This window comes from Adiantum capillus-veneris, chromosome 7 (genome assembly GCF_014529385.1).
Source record: "Adiantum capillus-veneris isolate H3 chromosome 7, ASM1452938v2, whole genome shotgun sequence".
NCBI lineage: Eukaryota > Viridiplantae > Streptophyta > Polypodiopsida > Polypodiales > Pteridaceae > Adiantum > Adiantum capillus-veneris.
The window spans coordinates 153,363,155-153,385,125 of NC_140937.1; the positions used below are offsets into that span (position 1 = coordinate 153,363,155).

Consider the following 21,971-nt stretch of genomic DNA (forward strand, 5'->3'; position numbering starts at 1 on the left):
CAAGGAAAAGTCAAATCCGGCCAAAACTTGAAACCAAGGTGTGGATAAATAAATCAATCTGTGAAGAAAAAAATGAAAAAGATCAAAATCTGGTAGGGTTTTATCTTAGTCATGCCAAAGATAGAAATCTCTCCAGAGAGGATATTTTGCCAATATTTGAACTCACAGGGTCTATTTAGACCATAATACAACTCCTAAGCAAGTTTGATCAAATGTGGAGGAGTGCAAGGTTAAAAACACCAAGAAAACTAGAAACCTTGACTACGGGATCGAAAAGGGTGACAAAACATTGGTAAACTATCCAAACTTTATGAAACTCATTGAACAAGCTTGAAATCGCATATAAGAAGCTAAACAAATCACACTGGTAAAAAATATGTTGATTTGACACCAGGATTACATGTAAAAACCCAAAAAAATCACCTTGGAAAAAAATCTCTTGAACTAGTGAAAATTTATCTTATGTGCGTCGAAGATAATTTTTTCACTAGAAAGGTGATTTTTATATTTTGACACTAGGGTTAGCTTTTTCTTATCATAGGAACCCTATTCAAGTGGTCAAACTTCAAATTTTGGAGAATTTATCTTAGGCGCGCCAAAGATAAATTCTCTACCAGTAAGGTGATTTTTTTATTTTGATACCAAGGTAAGCTTTGTCTTATCATAGGAACCCCATTCAAGTACTCAAAGTTCAATTTTGGAGAATTTTATTGTCGGTGCACATAAGATAAATTCTCTACCAGAAAGGTGATTTTTTTATTTTGACACCAAGGCAAGCTTTGTCTTATCATAGGAACCCTATTCAAATGGTCAAAGTTCAATTTTGGAGAATTTTTTCTTCGGCGCACATAAGATAATTTTTCTACCAGAAAGGTGATTTTGGCAAAATTTTCATTGACATAGCTTCCATTGAACATTATAAAGCTCTTGAGCAAGTTTGAACAACTTTGAAGCTATGCAAAGACTTGAAACATCAAAACGATGGAAACCTTCAAGAGAGGACCAAAAGGGATGGTAAACTACCCACATACAGTTCAACTTTGTGAAACACAATGGAGAGACTTGAAACTATAGGTAAAAACCTAGGAAAATCGCCCTGGGCATAAATCTCTTTAAATAGTAAGTTTTTTTGTCTTTGGCTCTCTGAATATAGCAATTTTATCTTTGACACTCCAAAGATAGCTTGTTATCTCCAAGGGTACATGCAGTTGCAGATCAAGCTATTTAGAGCCATAGTTTTGTATTGTTTCAAAGGGCTGCAATCAATTCTGATGCATTCGAGCTAGAGTTGCCCAACTCTTGTGTCTAGAAAGTATTCAACTGCCAAAATTGCTTTGGCACAAGTAATTTTTTCAACTTGAGAAGGAGGAATTTTACCATGCAACAAAAGAATATGTGAGGAGACAACTTTACAAACCAACACCCCATGGACTCAAGTCGAGCCGAGAGTTCAAGCGGACCTAAGCGAGTCAATGGCAGTAGCAAAGACATAAATGCAATAGAACAAGTTTTACAGGTCTATGGCTACAATGGAGATAAGGTTTTGTATATAGACTTAGAAGGCCATACATATCTTATGAGTAGCAAAGCATAGGAGCCACGATCCTATTGATCAAAGTGAAGCCAGATTTAGAGAACTCGTAGATGTTCACAGATTTCATGTGGAGCCAGCAAGTATTGCAAGCTGAAAGATGAAGTGCAAAAAATAGACCCAAGAGTTTATCCAGATATTTGCACAAGCCAGTAAACCATCCAGTTGATGCATATGTAATCAGGATCATTGTACATCGATTATAATGGTCATAACTACAGTCGAGAGCCAAAAATGGAACATCCAATAGATTAGCCAATAGAAGCCAGTCTAATTGGAGAACCATGTCAAAGGTAGTACAAAGGTCAAGACGGAGCAATCTACAGCTTGATGCTCAGTGTTCTAAAAGAAGAAGTTGACAACTTGGCTAGCATAGAAGCATAAACTTCTTAGAAAGAGCTAGAGATGGAAGAACCGATTAAAATACAACCATTCATGGTGTATTGCTTAGATTCTGGAAGAAAAGGTAGACATTTTTTATAAGATTGTCCAAGAAATCAAGCCAACAAGGACATAGCAATTGCAAACCAAAGCATGGACAAAATGGAAACGAAAATCTCGATGTAAGTGCATCTACTCATCATTGTTGATGCAACCAGATGTTACTGCATTACAATTAGAAGCACTAGTAAAAGCACTACAAAGTCAAAATTTGCATAAAATGATGCATAGGCATAGGCACATGAAAAGTTTAAAATTGATTCTTTGAATAAATATTCCTGCGTGAATTTGGTCAAAGTATCCAACTATCACCAAAAGTCAAAAAGAGTGTGAAGTTTGCAAATGATTTTGCATCCACTTTCACTAGTGTGCAATCATTCACGAGTCTAAGGGATACATCAAAGAGAATGATGTTAGAATTGTATGGTACACATAATTCATGTGCACACTATGTCGATCGAAAAGGACAATTGTTCAAAAAGGATCGACCAGTGTTTTGAAAGGCCCACATACAACTCATAGAAGTGCATCGAGTGATAGATCGAGAAGGATGGTTCATTTTAGAGGATAGAATCTATTATAGCCAATCCTCTCTAGAGCTGAATGACATTACCCGAGTGAACTCAAAAATCTGTTCAGAGCCAAACTCTCCCCCATCGGAAATTAAGCTTCGACGATGTGACCAGACTAGCATATACTTTGACCAAAACAGTCTTAGGTATAGACGAGAGTCTAACATCTATGATGCCTTGGATCCTAAAGCCACATAAGCTCATGTCATAGGAGACCCATGGAATAGACAATATTAGGGTGAAGATAATGCTATCTACAACTTGATTTGGGGAATAATATGTCATGTTTCACGGAGGTTCATAAGAAATTATGCAGAAGGTTTCCAAATGCCAAACATCAACAATGCTACACACAATATGCCTTCACAATCCCAAAAGGTGAGATTAGACCATGCACAATATCTTGCTATTCGAGAGGGCCCTAAAAGTCAACTATGAGGATGAGCCTCCACACTATCTCGCACGGGCGGCTTCAAATGGGATCTACGGTTGAGGTGATTCGGATCGTTAGATGCACATTTGTAAATTTGGGACATTTGGTGAATTCGGGGAGAAAAGTAAATTTGGGTAGGTTTGTAAATCCAGGGCAATCCGCACCCCATGTCTTGAACCCGCGACCTCCCCTCTGAGAGCCATGTGCACTAACCACTACGCCCGCATGCGTTCATTGAAATATAATGGATTCGAGTATGTCATATTGTAAATGAGGCCGATTAGTAAATTCGGGGCAAATTTGTAAATTCAGGCAAACTAGTAAATTCGAGACAACTGTCGAATCTGGCGGTCCACGATTGGCGCACCCCACGTTTTCCTCCTCCACCATCAATTCCATTTGAGCCCCATTCGAGAAGGGCTGGTTACCTTGATTGTGTAATATGACGCTTCAAGAAGACAGACGCCACTTGGTAGCATTTCATTGGATGGAGTTAATTATTATTAAAGAATAGAGAGGGCGAAGGATGGTGAGGTAATTCTGGAAAAGGAATGGTAGCCGGGGAGAGAGAGAGAGAATCAGGTGCGCAGTCTTCTGCAGCACACACACACGGGGGGGGGGGGGGGGGGGAGAGAGAGAGAGAGAGAGAGAGAGAGAGAGAGAGAGAGATCAAAGCTTCCTGTTTGGAATTCATGTCTATTGGAGTGCATTGATTGCGGGATATGCCTAACAGGGGCGGACGGGTCACTAATTGACACCTCCCTAGGGAGGTGGGATCAATGGCCCACAGTAGGCGTTGGTGAGGCATGTGCAATCCAGGCCGTTCGATCGTCATTTGAACTAGGTGTGAACTAAGAGTGAACTCGGAGGTATGTGCACCACACCAAATTTGGTGTGAACTTGGTGTGAATTCAACGTGAACACGGTGTGAAATGGGGAGGGTCTGCATACCACACCAAATTTGGTTTGAACTCAATGCGAACTCGGTGTGAACTAGGCGTAAACTTGTCCGTGACGTCATGATCTATAAACTTACCACACACACACCTTTCAATGAGGGTGTGTTAGCATAGTGGTTAGAGTCAATTTTCAAGGTTGAGGATAGTGGGTTCAGGTCTTGGATCCGAGAAAGTGAGAATCTTTTGCATTCCATAGGTAATCCAAAGATCACAATCAATCGGTGATCGTGAGGCATTGATAAGGTGGCGGGCGAGGAAGCTCTGGACTGGAGCAAGGAGAAGGAAGGGGAGAGAGAGAGAGAAGGAATCAGCAAAGCTTCCTCTTTGGAATCTTGTCTCTTGACATGCGACCAGGCTCTTAGGCTACGTGGACCAACCAAGTAAAGAACGTCTCTCCTCTCCTGTCGTCAGAGATCTCTCTCTCTCTCTCTCTCTCTCTCTCTCGTCCCACTCGCTCGGCTGGCTCGAACGAAGATGCCGTGCCACTGGAACGAGGGTGTGCGCCAAGGCAGGGCAAGGAAGCAACGAAGAAGACTCCATCCAAGCCTTCCGTGACACGAGAGCCCTGTTCGACACGGCCATCGCACGCTTAGCCTATCTTCCTCTGCTCAAAGCATGCAGTCAAACAAAATCCCTTTCTCATACCAGACACATCCTCACTCACCTCACCCTTCTTGGATTTGACTCTGATGGCCTGCTAGGAAGCTTCGTTGTGGTAGCCTTTGCCAAATGTAGAAGCATTGACGATGCCCTGTTTATCTCTTGCAGCTTGCCTCACCGGACAGTCTTCTCATGGGGAGCCATCATATGCGCATATGTGGAATGCGGCAGTTGGCTCAAAGTTCTGGACACGTTCTGGTCTATGCAAGATGATGGTATCAGTGCAAGTGCCATTGTATATGCCAGTATTCTCAAAGCTTGTGGCAGCTTGGCGGATCTCTCACAGGGGAGAATCTTCCATAGAGAAGCAGTCAAACAAGGATTTGCAGGAGAGTTCTTTGTTGGCAACACCCTCGTGAGCATGTATGGAAAGTGCAGTGCTATTGAAGATGCAGAGGTCATTTTCTGTGCATTGGAAGAGCGGAATGTAGTCTCGTGGACTGCAATGCTGTCTGCGTATCTTGAACAGAGGCAGGCCTGTCAAGCTTTACAAGTGTATCGGCAGATGGTGGAAGAGGGTGCTAATCCAAATGTACTTACTCTTGGCTTTGCTCTTAAAGCATGTAGCATTCTTGCTGACAAAGAGAACTCTATTAATACAACAGGAGACATCAACATCACAAAGATTTTAGAAATGGGACGTGCACTGCATGCATTTGCTATTAAAAAGGGCTTTGCTTGTGATGTTGTCGGCAGTACTGCTCTTCTATGCCTTTATTGTAAGTGTGGGGTTATTGCAGAGGCAGAGAATGTGTTTGAAGCGGCGAGCCTTCGTGATGTTGCAATGTGGAACTCGATGCTCTCGGCATACAAAGATCAGAATCATGAGGATCGGGTCTTATTACTCTACGGCCACATGCTGGACAAAGGGGTGACTCCAAATCAGCTTACGCTTGTAATTGCTTTAGAAGCATGTGGCAAGATGGCAAAGGAGGATGAGACTTATATTGCCATGGCTCTTGATATTGGACGGGGTCTTCATTCTGACAGCAATAGGAAAGGGTATATGTGCGATGTCTTAGTAGGTACCTCCCTCTTGAATATGTATGGTCAATGTGGGGCGGTCCTTGATGCTGAGTTAGTATTTGACTCTTTGCCTCTACGCAACATAGTCACATGGACTGCAATGCTTTCTGTATGCACAGATCAAGGGGAAGCAGAAAAATCATTATCCTTATACTCACAAATGCAAGAGGAGGACATCACATTTGATGATATAATATTCTTGGGCATTCTTCAGATGTGTGGCAATGTTGGATGCTTAGAATTGTGTAGACAAATACATGCCAACATTGTGTCGGTTGGGTATGACAAGATCCCATTTGTTGGAGCTTCTCTTATCCACGGGTATGGGAGGTGTGCGAGTGTGTGCAATGCCCAGGCAGTTTTGGCCAACCTTGCAGAACCTGCTCTTGAGTCGTGGAATGCATGCATAGTGGGCCATTCAGCAATAGGAAGCCTTGTAGCAAGCATGCATATATATGAAGAGCTGAAAATGACTGCTATGAACCCTGATGAAGCAACATTTGCGGCAGTTCTTTCTGCTTGCAGCCATTCAGGCTCAATCGCTGACAACTCTCAATATCTAGGCTCGATGAGCAAAGATCATGGGTTAACTCCAAATGTGAGGCACTTTTCAAGTACTGCAGATCTTTGGGGGCGTGCAGGGCGTGTGAAAGAAGCATATGAGTGGCTGAAGCAGATGCCAGTGCAGGCTTTCCCTGTGGCCTTTTCATCGTTGCTCGGTGCTTGTCGCATCCATGGTGATTTGGAGCTTGCAAAAGTAGCATTTGAGCATGAAGTGAGAGTGCATCCAAATCAAGCTGATGTTTACATACTCTTATCAAACTTGTGTATGTTTGATGGTGATGATGGAGATTAATGATTTAGCAGAAAAAGTAAAGTGAAGATTCAACCACGGCTGCCAATGTTTGCAAGCATTTGGAATTCAAAATGTCTAGAGTGGGCACTTTCATATTTGCAGACAAGGCTGGTGTATCATGGGTAGCAGTAATATTTGTCGGTTTTCATCATCATGATTTCTCAAACCCACGTGAAGGTCTTGCATAAGGCGACCAACTTTCAACGTGCAAGCATGGTGAATCCATCTAGAAAAAGACCTTTCCTTTGCATCTGGTTAAAACAGCCTAGAGCTTTTTGGCCCTACTCTTGTTGTGCACATCATGCAATGAGTGCATTCCAAGAGTCCACACTCTGGATAGAAAACTGAAAACAGCCTGGAGCTTTCTGGGCCTGGTCTGGCAATGCGTATCCCGTGACCATTGCATTCGAAGAGATGCCATTCCCATCTTTCAATGCATCTGACAAGCAATATTTTGGGCAAAATGGTCATGAAGAACATGCCCATGTCGTATTGCATCTAAGAAAAGCATTTCAGAGCTTCCTCACCTGCCCTTGCTTGACATATCCAGATATACAAGCACTCCAAGGGACTTCGTCCGGTTGCCAAGCACAACATCATTTTTCAACAGCCTCTGACTAACATTATCAGGCTAATTTTTGTGCCCGTATCAGCATCTTGCGTAGAGCCACATGCCTTCACGATGCATGCGAAGGTGATTGCATCTGGAGAGAGGCCCTCGCTTTGCATTCGCTGAAAACAGCCAAGAGCTTTCTGGCCCTGCTTTTGTTGCGCATATCCCGCAATCAATGCACTCCAAGAGATGGCATTTGGGACAGGAAGCTCCTCGGGCACATTTCCTTTCTGAAGAGTACCACATTTAGCATACGTATCGACCAAGGCATTACCAAGCATGACAATTTTTTGCAACAACGCTTGACTAACAATATCAGTGTAAACTTTTTAAGCCCATATCAATATCTTGCGTAGAGCCAAATGCCTTCAAGATGCACGCATAGGTGATTGCATCTGGACAGAGGCCCTCACTTTGCATCCGCTGAAAACAGCCTAGAGCTTTCTGTATAGCTCCTATAGGCTATTATGCGTATCCGGCAATCAGTTAACGCCATTCCGAATAGTAATCTCCTCAAGCACCTGCTGAAAACAGCCCAGAGCTTCTTGGCCCGCAGTGCATTCCAAAAGACGACATCCCGTAGCACATTTGGCATACATATCGACCAAGGCATTGCCAAGCACATCAATTTTTTGCAATATCCCTTGACTAACAATATCAGAGTGAATTTTTATGCCCATATCGGCATCTTGCGTACAGTCACATGCCTTCAAGATGCACACTTATGTGATTGCATCTGGAGAGAGGCCCTCACTTTGCAACATGGAGCCAAATGTCATCTGTTTTCAGCAGATGCAAAGCGAGGCCGTGAAGCAAACTCTGCACACCTAGACTGACGATTGCAACCGAGAGATAGTTCTGAAAGTCGTCAGCGACAATGACGATTGAGTTGCTCGAAAGGTGGATGCACAATGAGACAAAGGTCTGAATGTGCATGTATGCTAACGAAGTAACAATCAACCTGAGCTTGCAAAAAGTCTTGTGGTTCCTTCTCGAGGTTGGACAAATTTGACATTTTCTTGTCATCTATCTCATGTAAGAAGATGGAGTAAATAAACAGATTGGATTTGGATTTCATTAATCTGGAAATGGTTGAAGCCGATATAAGTGGGACTTACTCAACCTTCAGTTTTACATCAAGAACTATATCTCTATCCTTTTTATTCTTCAAAGTTGCTTTTTTGCCCTATAGTCGACCACCACATTGTTCTTATGGAACCAAGGAATTCCCAAAAGGACGTCACACCCCTCTAGAGGATGATGTAAAAGTCCTCGTGCCCTAGATACCCTTGACAATGCAACCGAAGTTTGCCTATGATAGGTGTAATGGCAACATCCCGTCCTAGTGCCGCTAGAACTGCCTCAGCAAGTGGTCCCATTTCATGTGGCATAATTCCGAGTTGAGCCACCAATTCAGTTGAAGTGAAGTTGGCCTTCGCTCCTCCGTCGAAGAAGATGAGAGCTTCTTAATCTCGTACTTTGCCCCATGCTCTGCAAAGCTCCGTACTTTCATCCGTTTGTTCAGGGTTAGTTCCCACAAAATCTGCTACCAATCCTTTTGTCTTTCCTTTCTTTGCTCGCTCCTCTGCTGCTTTAGAACCCTCTAACTTGTCCTCTGACTGTTCTTTTGGTGCTTTGTTACGGCACCTGGCAAACATATGCCCTTGTTCCCCACAACCGTAATATTTACCCTCTTGGAAGTATTCAACACGTTGCTCCACTAACAATCAAGGACCTAAAGGTTTCTTTTTGTGTTGTTTTCCCTTCCTTTTGTTAGTGTTGTTTGTGTCTTGTCCGGTTTGAATTGTGACTAATCCATCTGTAGGGTATGCAATGTGAGAGTGCGCGTGTGCGGAAGAGAGAGAGAGAGAGAGAGAGAGAGAGAGAGAGAGAGAGGATAAGAGACACAAACGCTATGTGTAGGAAAGGGGGCGATGAGCCCCCCACTGACTACCAGAGCAAGAGAATCTCAGTACAACAGATGATGCAAGTGGGTACCTCCTAGCCCTATGAATAGGTGCCCAAGTGGAGGTAGGGCAAGACTTGATGAAAATCCCCACGACCCAACAAAAAAATGATATATGGAAATATATGTGGGCGCCCGGACAAAAGTGGATGGCCGGCCCCAAACTCGGGCGGCCGGTCCCAGAGAAACCTAGGCTATGGGTGGCCAGCCCGGAGACATACTAGCCGTAAAAGTATGCCCTAGACTTGTGAAGCAACTGAGTGCTGTAAATCTAACACCCCCACTCGGCACTTGATGCTGAACAAACCGTGTGAAGCCGAAGATGTAAGGCAAATGATGAAGATGTCTGCTGCGATGTCCACTGAAGGACGATACTTTGGTTAACTCCGCGAGTGTAGCAACAGTCTGGGTTGTCACGACTGCCAAGAAATCTCCATGGTAAAGTGTCGTCACGAGCAGTGTAGCAAACTGCTGTACTCCACCGATACAGGGTGATGATAATGCATGAAGGTCCCGAACTGAGTGTGAAAACAACTCCTTATCGTAAAAGAAGTGCCAATAGACCTGCAAGTGTCCTTCCCAATAGGATATGTGGTGTCTGTAGTTAAACCGTCTGGAGAAAATGGGGAAGCCCAGGAACCGTCGTGAGCATGATCGGAAACTTGTCAATGCATTAACTTGTAACCCAAGGTGGCCATGTGGCTAAGCTGTGTAAAACTCCAGGAAGGCTTGATGTAGTAATCTATGCCATAAACTCCTCCGAATCAAGGAAAGCCAGACTAAACAGTCTGCACTGTAGAAGCTACCGTAAGCTGCAACAATCACCGATAGACCCTACGGACCACCATCATAGGGTAATCCAAGATGAGAGGAAAGCCAGACTAAGCAGTCTGCGCTGTGAAGGACCTCTGAGAAGAGGTGTGGTCAGACCAAGCTGTCAGCACCATAATCATCTTGTAGAAGTAGGGAAGTCAGACTGAGAAGTCTACGCTAGGAAAATCTGGGAATCACCAGACCAAGATGTCTGTGTCGACCTGCCTGTAACTCCTACCTCCAGTCCTCCGGTGTAAACCAAAGTATAATCCCGCCAACAATGCCACTAGACCTGGCCGGGTCGGTGTGGCTCTCAAGGTGAATGAGCTGGGAGTTGTCTACTGCCCAGGTCGAGGGAGGAGTCTGCTGTGAGGTTGCCGAGGATGAGTATGAGCAACTCTAAAGGTAAAAATCCAACAGTGTAGAAGAGCAACAGCACTACCATCCAAGCCAAGCTTCAGGTGACTCCGGATGTAGTCGCGGGATGCCTGATCTCCATCTCGAGGGTAAACTCTCAAAGAGAGTCTAAAGCACTGAAGTCCAACTCCAGTCTGTAGATCCAAGCAATGAACATGTCCAAGAAGACATCCAAGATCCTCTCTCTAAGTCCACGTAGATGCTCCTGTGTAAGCAAGTGATTTGACATGTCGAGGTCAAGTGGTAAGTGCCTGTCCACCCAGATGGTGGTGTCCTCTCTGGGAATGTCGAAATCCCATATGCCATGAGCATCGCTATATCGCGTGCGAACGTCTCTGATGAGTGCATAGGTGTGTCCATAGCAAACCACAAGTCACCACCCCCTCTGGAGTGCACAACCGCCGAATGATGGCTCGAGTGAATGGATCTTTCAAGGATGTGACGCCCATGTATGATCAAGCCGATGTCGAAGCTACCGTGTGCTGCAGCAGTCACTGATAGACCACCTGGTGTCCGGATAGGAGGCAACTCCATCCTCTGTCAAAATCGCAAGCCAAGTGTCTGCTGTCCACCCAAAACCGCAACTGTGAGGTGATGAAAACGCTGCTTCCAGTGAATTTCAGCGTGCTCGTGTGCACTCGGCATAGCCCGGAGCATTGCAGAGGGTGTAGGGAGAATGCTGAATCAAAGTAGCCGTCCCAGATGGGCTAAAAACAGAGAAAACAGCAAGCAACACAAAGCTGAAATCTGGTCTGAATGATGAGGATTGTGCCGGCGATGCACTGGATGCAAAGCCGTAGGGTAGAGGCAAGACCAAGGGTGTCCTTCGTGCCACAAACAACCCCATGCCCAGAAAACGCAGTTTCTTCCCAAAAACGCAGTGGCTCCCTTGACAAACGCAGATGGAGAAAGTGTTGTCCCGGCGAGGAAAAGGGCTCTAGAGGCCAGTGCTGGCAGCCATCAGTAAAAACGCAAGCCATGGTGATGAGATCTTGCAAAAACGCAAGTAGCAGGGCATTCCATCGCGAGAAATGCTGCCCATATGATTGCGCCACCCCCTCTTGCGGAGATCGTTGGCTGTTTTGCAGAAACGCTGGTTGTTGTGATTGCTTGGGAAGAGGAACCTCTTGCTTAAAAGCGCCTTGGAACATGACAAAGCCTGAAGCTGCTGATACCATGTGAGAGTGCGCGTGTGCGGAAGAGAGAGAGAGAGAGAGAGAGAGAGAGAGAGAGAGAGAGACAAGAGACACAAACGCTATGTGTAGGAAAGGGGGCGATCAGCCCCCCAATGACTACTAGAGCAAGAGAACCTCAGTACAATACATGATGGAAGTGGGTACCCCCTGGCCCTATAAATAAATGCCCAAGGGGAGGTAGGGCAAGGCCTGATGAAAATCCCCTTGACCCAACAAAAAATTGATATATGGAAATATATGTGGGCGCCCGGACAAAAGGACAGCCAGCCCCAAACTCGGGCGGTCGGACCAGGAGAAACCTAGGCTATGGGTGGCCAGCTCAGAGACATACTAGCCGTACAAGTATGCCCTAGACCTGTGAAGCAGCAGAGTAGTGTAAATCTAACACGTAAGAGTGTCCCTGTGCATTGCAAACAATAATCCCGTATTGTCACAAACTGCTGACGTGTCAAAGCCCTCAAGAATGGAGCCAACTTGCAGATGCTGGCCGAGGGGCCTAAACCCTAAGAAGAACAAGTAACAGAAGAAGAAGTCCTACCAACTTATGGGGACCCTATCCGATGAGGCCCCAAGAGACATCAAGGAATTAAAATAAAGTAGGACCCACACGCACACACACACACACAAAGGCTTGCGCCAAAACTGATGATATGGCAGCTGTACGAAGGCTCCGAAAATTCCGCTGACTGCTGACGTGGCAAAACAGTACGGATTTTCGCTTTTTACGTTGGCAGTGTTGACGTGGCAGGATTGTATGGATTTCCGTGATTTACGCTGGCAGCTTTTTTGCATTGCTTTTTTACCAGAGCATACCGGCATTGCTTTTTTCAATAGCGACTCAACCACATGCTCAAAGGACCAGGCAAGCTTTCAAGACAATTTTTGCACGCATTTACATGACTTCTATGTTTGAAGTCAGGATTTTGGCAGAGTGGGGCAACTTGAAAATGCTTGCCACCCGAAACCGTGGATGACTATAACCAGACGTGTACCTTTCAGTGTCCTTCTTTAAGTTTATTTCCTTGGCGGACCAGTGCGAGTGCTATATTATTGGACTACCATCACCATTGCATGAATATCGTCTTTCCAAGCAAGTCTCTACCATGCAAGAGCTTATGGACCATGCCATGGTCGGCTACAAACTGATGAAGGGAAAGCTAGAGTTTACCACAGAAGAAACTTTGACCACTAACCACAACTCTCGGCAACAAAGAACAAATTCTCGAGTCTCGTGAAAGTAAACCACAAAGGCCTTGTTTGACACCTCAACAACAAGACACCTTACTACAAGAAGGCCGTTGTTTTGGATGCTTTCAAACAAGACATAACTATTTTGGTTGTCCCCAACGCACTGACAGATCCGCGGAGCGGACTCCCACATTGACGGTCGACAGAAACCTTGGACCATCTCCAGCCAAACGAGCTAAACCGGCCATTGGATTAGTAACTGACATTTATGGCATACGCTTTGAAAGTACAAATGAATTGTGTCGAGCATATGGCAAAGTCAACGGTTTGAAAGCCCTAATTTTCTTTGACCTAGGAGCTACAGAGAACTTCATCTATCCAGAATTCTTGAACCTGATGGACTTTGATTATGATACAGAGGGTGGAGAAATTGAAGCTGAACTAGCCACAGGGCAAACTCAGAAAGTGGTACCACTCATTGGTGCTCTTCCAATCACTATCCAAGATTATCATGGAAAAGCCGATTTCCACATTATAAAGTTGGGCAATTGTGACGTTCTAGGCATGCCTTGGCATGACAAGAATGATGCGACTCTCCAAGTTCGGAACCGAACCATCACCGTGATGCAGAAGGGCAAGCCAGTTGTCCTCAAAGTTCGGTTGTCCGAACAAAACCCTGAATGAACTCTCTAGTTGTTTTATAGTTAGATACTTTTGAACTTTGCTCGAGAAAGTATCGGTTGAAACTTTATTTAAAATGGATGGTAGTTGTTTTGAACCTGTCTTGGTGCCGATTTGAAATGTTTGACTCTGGTTTAATACTGGTTTCAATGATTGGTGATTTTACTCCCGGGTGAAGGGTGAGAAATGATGTTTAAGAATGCTTGTTCATACTCATGGCCCGGACCCTTGTGGTTATTTGCGGGGGGAGTAATGAATGATTGAAAAGTGTTTTTTATACTCATGGCCGGGACCTGCATGGTTATTTACGAGGGGAGTATCAAGAAGTCTGAACAGTGGTTACTCTCAGCATCTCCAAACGACGCAGGCTGCGGCCCGGGGACGTTTGGTTGTAAAAGGCCTCTATATCTCATGGCCCAGACCTTTTTAGGTTATTTGCAGGAGGAGTGATGAGGGAGTCGTTGAACAGCTCATGGGCCGGACCTGGATGGTTATTTACGGGGGGAGTATTCATCGGCAGCTTTATGTTTCTATGTCTTGGCATTATGATGTGCCAACCACTAAATATTCCTAATTGGATGAGATTGCCGAGGTATGTAATTTTAGTGCATCAAGACACTCCTGGAAGATCAGTGCGGTCTAGGTGTGATGGTTAATTTTACTACACCAGAATATCAAGAGTTTTGATCTGGACGAAAGGAGAAGCCAACTCCTTGATCAAAAGAGCCGAAAGGAGAAGCTAACTCCTTAACAAAAAGAGCAAAGTGATTGTCCCTCGGAATGAACCTCGAAAATTTTTGAGCTAACTTGAGTTGTTTTGCAGATATGTTGTAATCGTAGATGATTACTCTCTTTCAAGAAGGGGAGATGTCACAAGCTGCTGATGTGTCAAAGCCCTGAAGAATGGAGCCAACTTGCAGATGCCGACCGAGGGGCCTAAACCCTAAGAAGAACAAGTAACAGAAGAGGAAGTCCTACCAACTCGTCCGATGGGGCCCTAAGAGTCATCAAGGAATTAAAATAAAGCAGGACCACACAGACACACAAAGGCTTGCGCCAAAATTGATGACGTGGCAGTTGTATGGAGCTCCGAAAATTCCGTTGACTGCTGACGTGGTAGGATTGTACGGATTTCCGTGATTTACGCTGACAACTTTTTGGCATTGCTTTTTGACCAGAAGCTTTCGAGTTTTAAGGCTTTTCACTTTAACTGCTTTTTAGGCCAAGGGCCTTTAAATATGAGGCTAGGGCTCATTCTTTGGCATGCTTTATAGAGAAGGTGCAGAGTCTAGAGTATCGGCTTGTACTGTCTTGATGCAATATAAAGAAATATCGAAAGGGGCGCCAAGGTTTGGGGCCAATACTCTTTGGGGTGGAATTTGGCCACTCCCTGCCACGTGTCGTATCTCTCTTTCAGTTCAGTTGTTATTGAAGTGCTAAAAGCCTGTTCAATCTGTTCTTTTCTATCGGCACGTGGTGCCCGTCTTGTGACACGTATCTCTTTAGGTATACCACACCGAAACCGCTCTATCTGCTACTTGAACATGATTTTCTTGAAAGAGGAGGCCGGTAAGAAAGTGTCCCAAATTCTCTGACAGTAAGTATCTAATGTGTCTTCCTTGGTCATCCTCTGATGATTCCAAGTTGTGATCACATCATGTTCGTATACTTGAGTGACCCATGAGGAAGTAAAATTCGTTTGAACTGAAGTTGTCACGGGGATAGACACCACGTGCCAACGGAAAAGAACAGACTGAACAGAAAGAGATAGAGAGTGCACGACATGGAGTGGCGGAATTCCACCCAGAGAGAGCACTGAGTCCTTGGCTCATATTTAAAGGCCCTTGGCCTCTCAAAAGCATTTTACATGAAAATCTATAAACTCAAAAGCATCTGGTCCAAAAGTATCTTTCCCAAAAGCTGCCAACGCAAAACAAGGAATTATGTACACTGCCACGTCAACACCTGTCTCATTGCAAAAGATGAAAATCCATACAGTTGCAACATCAGCATATCAACGCAGATTGCGAGCGGCCATACAGTGCCATGTCAGTAGCAGTTTATGCGAGAGATTGTGTGTGCGTGGGTATATAATATCTTAGATTTAACATCTACTTTTAGCTAAATGATAGGCCGGTCTTCATTTTACATATTCTCATGTTCAAAAACTTTTTAGATCCTTCATTGTAGAGGGCCGCCTTACACATGCTGAAAACATAGACCACATTATTGAAGACTTTAAAATATGTAGACATGAAAGCTTTAACTTGAATTGATGATGCATTAAACAAATTTTTATCTTTAAACTACCAAAATAAATTATCTTTATTGTAAGTTTCAATATTATTATAGGTATTCTATTATGACATTGTATGAGACGGGCTACTTTATAAGTATCATAAAATACTACCATATAGAGTAAGAGGTAGATATCGTGGAGTTCATTGTACGTGAGCTGGATATGCAACGGTTTATAAATTGCTAATTTTTATATGGACTCTACAATATCAATGAAAGGATCTTTAGAATCTATTCTTTGAGTGACACTCCTCAACAACTTGGTTGGAGTATTCAACGAGTTAGACCTTGGATTTTAAGAACCTTGATTAGTGGGCTAAACTTCTCTATATGATCAAATATAATCATTATCTCTAAATTTCTATATTTTTCTACTAATTATCAAACATATATTTATTACAAATGTTAATTATTGAAATTGGATTATAATCTACATAAAAGAGAGAGAGAGAGAGAGAGAGAGAGAGAGAGAGAGAGAGAGAGAGAGATTCAAAGACAACTTCAACAACGAACACCTAGAGCAAATATCTACTTTATAATTAAGTGAAAAAATAAATGATTAAAAATTGAAAGACAATGAGCACATTTGATTATTTAAATAAGTTTAGCTTATGACAGACTCTATTTGAGGCTCTTAAAATCAAAGTCTAACGCGTCGAACGGTCCACTCAAACCGTCGAGTTACTCAAAAGTCTAAATATTTACTCGTTGTATTGTATGATCCATATGAAATAAATAATTTATAGTTCGCTCGATACCTAACTTTCATACAATGACCTACACGATATTTACATTTATCTCTTTAAGTAATAGCTTATGATACTTCTAAAGTAGCGTGCTTTATATAACGCCATAATAAAATGTCTGCAGTAGTAGTATTGAAGCTTACTAAAGATAAAATTTCATTTAAGTAACTTAAAGATAATTTTTTTAATAATCTCTTATTAATTCAAGTTCAAGCTTTCCTACCTACCTATCTCAAAGTCCTCATTAATGTGGACTATGTCCTCCTCATGTGCAAGGTTCCTCCACAATAGGTGATCTTAAAAAACTTTGAATATGCGAATACATAAAATGAAGTTCAACTTATCATTTCGCTATGAGTAGATGACAAATTCAAGTAATTGTATGTGTTGAATGTAAGAAGGTGCATCATTAAGGACATATAAAACCATAAGATATCGTGTCATTCTTTCTCTTGTCATTAGTTAAAAAATGGAGATTAAAAAATTTGAGAGAGAGAGAGAGAGAGAGAGAGAGAGAGAGATGAAAAGAGATATATAGTACTAAATATAAAAGAGACATAAACTACTTTAAAATCTTTTGATGTATCATTCAAACTTTAACTTCTTAGAGACCACATTAGGCATATAAATCCATAGACCTATGTTATATACATTTTGTAAGATGTGAGAGAATGTTTCGACTAGAGTGAAAATCCTCGATCAATATGGTATAGTGATTATCAGCAACCCACACCAAATATGCATTGAGTGGCCTTTTGTTACTCACAAATCAAATATTAACAAATATTTGAAGATACTCCCTATTTAATCAATTGAAAATCATGGTAGTATCCAAGAATTGCCATAGAACTATCCATTTAAATACAACCTTTCATAAACACTTATAATGACACACCTTTGATAATAGTAATCTCACTAAAAACGTCTATAAATTACAAAGTACGTAATGAAAATTGAAGACTATCATTTTTTGCATGCTAAAACTCTTACAATATAACATGAGTCGTATCAAACAAATTCACCAAAAACAAACTTGGAATTCGTCTCTTCCATTGTGGTGGATCTTCAAAAAGTATCTCAACGTATAAGATAATCTTTTGAACCCAAGAAATTGGATGATTACCTACATATTTTATAATTTGCATATAACAACACCACTCGCACTGCCACATGTAAATCTCCATTTGAAATTGTGTATGGTCGTTCTCTTCTTGCTCTTGCTTCACGTCTTTCTAATGTGGTGCTTGTTGGTAATGATTTTACTGTTAATTTTCATGATGTTTATGCAAGTGTGCATTCTGCCATTAAACATTCATAGGAACTTTATACTAAGCATGCTAACAAGCACCACAAGGCACGCCAATTTAAGGAAGGTGATTATGTTATGTTTTACATTGAAAAACAAAGGATCAAAAGTGTTGATACTAATGTTTTTGTTAAACTTTCTTCTCGTTTATACGATCCATTCAAAATTGCTACTGTGGTCAATGCTGTTTCATTTCGTTTAAACTTACCTTCACATTGACACATTCACAATGCATTCCACATTAGTCTTTTAAGACCTTTCAAAGGACCCCTTCCTGCACATCACATTTATGAGGTTCAGTAACCCAAAGGTTTGGTTGATTTTTCACCTTATAAAATAAAGCACAAATACCTATAATAAATTGAGTGATGTAACTAATGACATAAGTGACTCCATCTGAGTGCCTCCAATATTGATCGCTATTGTGACTCCATCTAACTGCTTCCAATATTGACCGCAATCATCATAATAGATGCATTTCTTACACGTGACATCGCAACATATAATTATTCGTGAGAGAAGACCGATGATACAAAATAGAGACCAAGAACTTTCAATGTTTGCCCTTGTGCTTTGTTGATTGTCATCTCAAAGACTAGTCTGACAAGAAATTAACACCACTTTATTTGAAATTGAAGACCCTAAAAGTTCATTCTATCCTTGAAATAAAGATTGCGTAACACCATATTAGAGAATTTGAGAATTTTCCAAGTCCCATTCTTATACATGGAAAGAAGTGGGGACGGGATAACATGTCTTTAAGTTTCTCAAAACTCCATAATGTGATCTTTCACTGGAAAGCACCTTTGAAGTGGAATCTATCGTGCCATTGAGCACACAATTTGGAGTAAGAGTGTTCAAGTTATGATGACTACAAAGTTTTGACCATCGGTCATAAACTCATGGGAAATTCCTAAATTCTCTAATATAGTATTTCCTCTCGAATATTTTATATCGCGATTATCTATGTTTCCATTATCTTGCAATGAAACTGTTTGCATATAAGTTTGGTTCCATTATATAGTCTACATCTTGGATCAAAAGCATGATGCGAGCATTTTCTTTCAAGACTAAAGCATGAGATGGAAAGCCCCCACCGAGATCAAGATTATTCAAATATTCAACAATGTATAAATATATGTTTTTCGTTGATACAAAAATTGAATCTATACTAAGATACTCTTTGTAGTCTCCGCACAATCTTTGAAATGCAAATTCATTGACTATAGGTACCTCCTTATTTCAAGGAGCAAGTATTGCTCGATCTCTAAAAAAAGCTAGCATGTTCTTGCATGTCACATAAATATTGAAATATGAACTTGAAGAGGTCTTGTAGACTAATTGTTGGCAGCATCATATGCAAAGTGTTCTGACTCTCTCTAAAATTTCTCCATCAAACACGTCTCCTCCAATAGAAGAACTTTGCCACCAAACAAAGAGCCTTGTTGCATTATATCCCTTAAAGTTTTATCTAATGCCTCAAATGCACAATGATGTATCATCGAAGCCTCATCCCATATAAGCAAAGCTGCGTTCCTTAGGAGTTTTACAAATTAACTAATACCAGAGATACACTTTTTGGGGGACATTGTCTCAGCAGGTGTGCAGATGGACCCGGCTAAGATAGAGACTATCCGTGATTGATCCGATTTGAAGAATGTCCATGAAGTTAGAAGCTTCTTGGACATATGTTCTTACTACTGGCGGCTCATTAGAAAGTTTGCAAAGGTTGCTTCCCCTTTGCACATCTTGACAAAGAAAGGAGTCCCTTTCTCGTGGGGAACCACATAGGTGGCTGCCTTTCAGACATTGAAAGAGAAATTGACTACAGGACCAGTTTTGACTTTGCCGTATTTGCAGAAGTTATTTGAAGTATATTGTGATGCTTGTGGTCGTAGTCTCGGTACGGTCTTAATGCAAGAAGGCCATGTCATTGCCTACGAGAGCCGATTGTTCTCAAGGCCAGAATTGATAGCACAAATATATGAGAAAGAGCTTTTGGCGGTTATCCATGCTCTTACTCAGTGGCGATATTACCTACTCGGAGCCGATTTTATGGTCTTCACAGATCACCAGAGTTTACGCTACTTCTTGTCACAGAAGCACCGATCGGAAAAGCAGATGCAGTGGGTGAACATCTTGTCATAGTTTCACTTCTAGATTGTCCATGTGCAGGGATAGAAGAACTTGGTGGCAGATGCTTTGTCCCGAAAGCCGTTGGTTCTGGCTATTTCCGCAATACACCATAGAAGCTTTGAGGATATGGTCGATCAATATGCCACAGATCCATATTTTGTAGATGTAGTAGCGGGATATTCCATTCGGGATGGCAACTTGATGAAGAAAACGATGTGTGTTACACAGCCGTTGAGGGAAAAAGTTTTAACCGAATTCCCTTGTCGACCATTTACGGGCCACCGCGGCATTTCTACCACCTTGAAAGATGTGGAGAGATACTACTTTTGGCCGAGACTCAAGAAGGACATGGACGATTTTGTATGCAGTTGCTTTGTATGCCAGAAGGTCAAGTTTGACAGGCATAAAGCACAAGGATTGTTACAGTCTTTACCCATACCCACCCGCCCCTAGGAATGTATTGCAATGCTTTCATTTTTATACCCCGAAGAGAGAGTGGGCATGATGGCACTGTCATCGACAGATTTAGCAAGCCAGCTCACTTCATTCCAATGAAGAAAATAGTCAAGCCGGATCATTTAGCGAGACTGTTCATTTCACAGACTTTGAGATTGTATGGCATGCCTGAGACAATTGTCTCTGACAGAGATCCCCGATTCATGAGTTTGTTTTGGAAGGCTATTTGGGAGAACATTGGCACGCGGTGGCAGTTCTCGTCATCTTTCCATCCGCAGACAGATGGGCAATCAAAAATTCCTAATTCAGTTGTACTAGATTTATTGAAGTCTTACATCGCGTATCAGAAGACTCAATGGGAAAAGTATTTGCCCTTGGTGGAATTTGCCTACAATAACAGGATTCACTCTTCGACGGGGAAGGCGCCATTTGAGATCAGTGTCTGCTAAGACAGTTTATGGCCTCTGTCTGTTTTGCAAGCGTAATCAAGGGCGATTAGAATGCTTTTAAGAGGGGGGTATGTCACAAACTGGTGATGTGACTGGCCCTTCCGGTGGCGCACACACACAACTTCCCCGGCTGGCGGCATTGCCACGTGGCAATAGTGTACAGACCCGTGATTTGCGGTGCCATTTGCGGGCCCGTGATTTGCGGTGCCAAAGCGGGCTGCTGACATGGTTGAGCATACGGATCTCCGTAAAAAGCGGCAACTGTATGGATTCTCAGCTTTTGCACAAGAAATCCTACGCAAGTGAAAATAGCAGCTTTTTGGGCATTGCTTTATTTTTAAGCCTATTTTTACAAAGATGGTAGCTTTTGGGGCTCTGCTTTTGGCTTCCCTTGTAAACCTTTAAATAAGTGGTTGGGCTCCCACTCTGCAGAGCATCTGGACGCAGATTCTGAGAGTGAGAACCCTCCCACTCCTTTGTACCTTGAGTTATAGATTAATATAAAAAGAAATACTGAAATGGGTGCCAGTCTTTGGGGCCAATACCTCTTGGCATGGAACTCCGCTGGGCCGTCTCGAATCAATTGTGAACTGTGAACTGTTTTGAAGTGAATCTGTGATGTGTCGCGGTAGAATCTTGACTTGGAGTGTCCAAATTAGTTACAGTCTCCACCTACTGAGTACAAACGAATGGAGATGCAACGTCAACAACAAGTTGATGCTTGTGCCCAGCAAATGCTTTAGTATTCCAAGGATCCTCACTATGTGAAATTTTTGGTTAAGCACCTGCTTGACGAGATGCACTCCAGATGGCACACCACCATCCATTCACCTCTAAAGTCAACCTTGAAGAAGACGACTACACCAAGGACTCCCGCTTAGAAGGTGTACTCAGGGAGCGGATTGATGAAGCAGTAGAACGGCGAGTCAACCAACTCATGAACACGAAGAAGTGGCCAGGGAAATAGAGTCGAATAGCAGACTATCCAGGCTACTTGGGTCAAAGATCTACTTTTGAGAATGCAAAGAAGGCAAAGAAAAGTATGAGGATGTCACCACTTCATCCTCATCCTCTTCTGACAACTAGGATAGCTTTTCTACCTTTGAGTCCAGTGACTAGGATAGAAAGAGCAAGAAGAGGAGAAAGACTCAGAGACACAATAGATGCA

General features: G+C 42.6%; 1 protein-coding gene across 1 annotated transcript in view; it reads left to right on the plus strand.

The window, feature by feature from the left end:
• The window catches only part of LOC147454841 (putative pentatricopeptide repeat-containing protein At3g01580), a 59,775-nt gene extending 51,481 nt beyond the window's left edge, over positions 1 to 8,294 (plus strand). Inside the window, exon 2 of the mRNA XM_086517081.1 lies at positions 4,509 to 8,294. Coding sequence (XP_086373207.1) covers positions 4,509 to 6,538 — 2,030 coding nt within the window. The 3' untranslated portion in view covers positions 6,539 to 8,294. The remainder of the gene's footprint in view (positions 1 to 4,508) is intronic.
• The last annotated feature ends 13,677 nt before the right edge of the window (positions 8,295 to 21,971 follow it).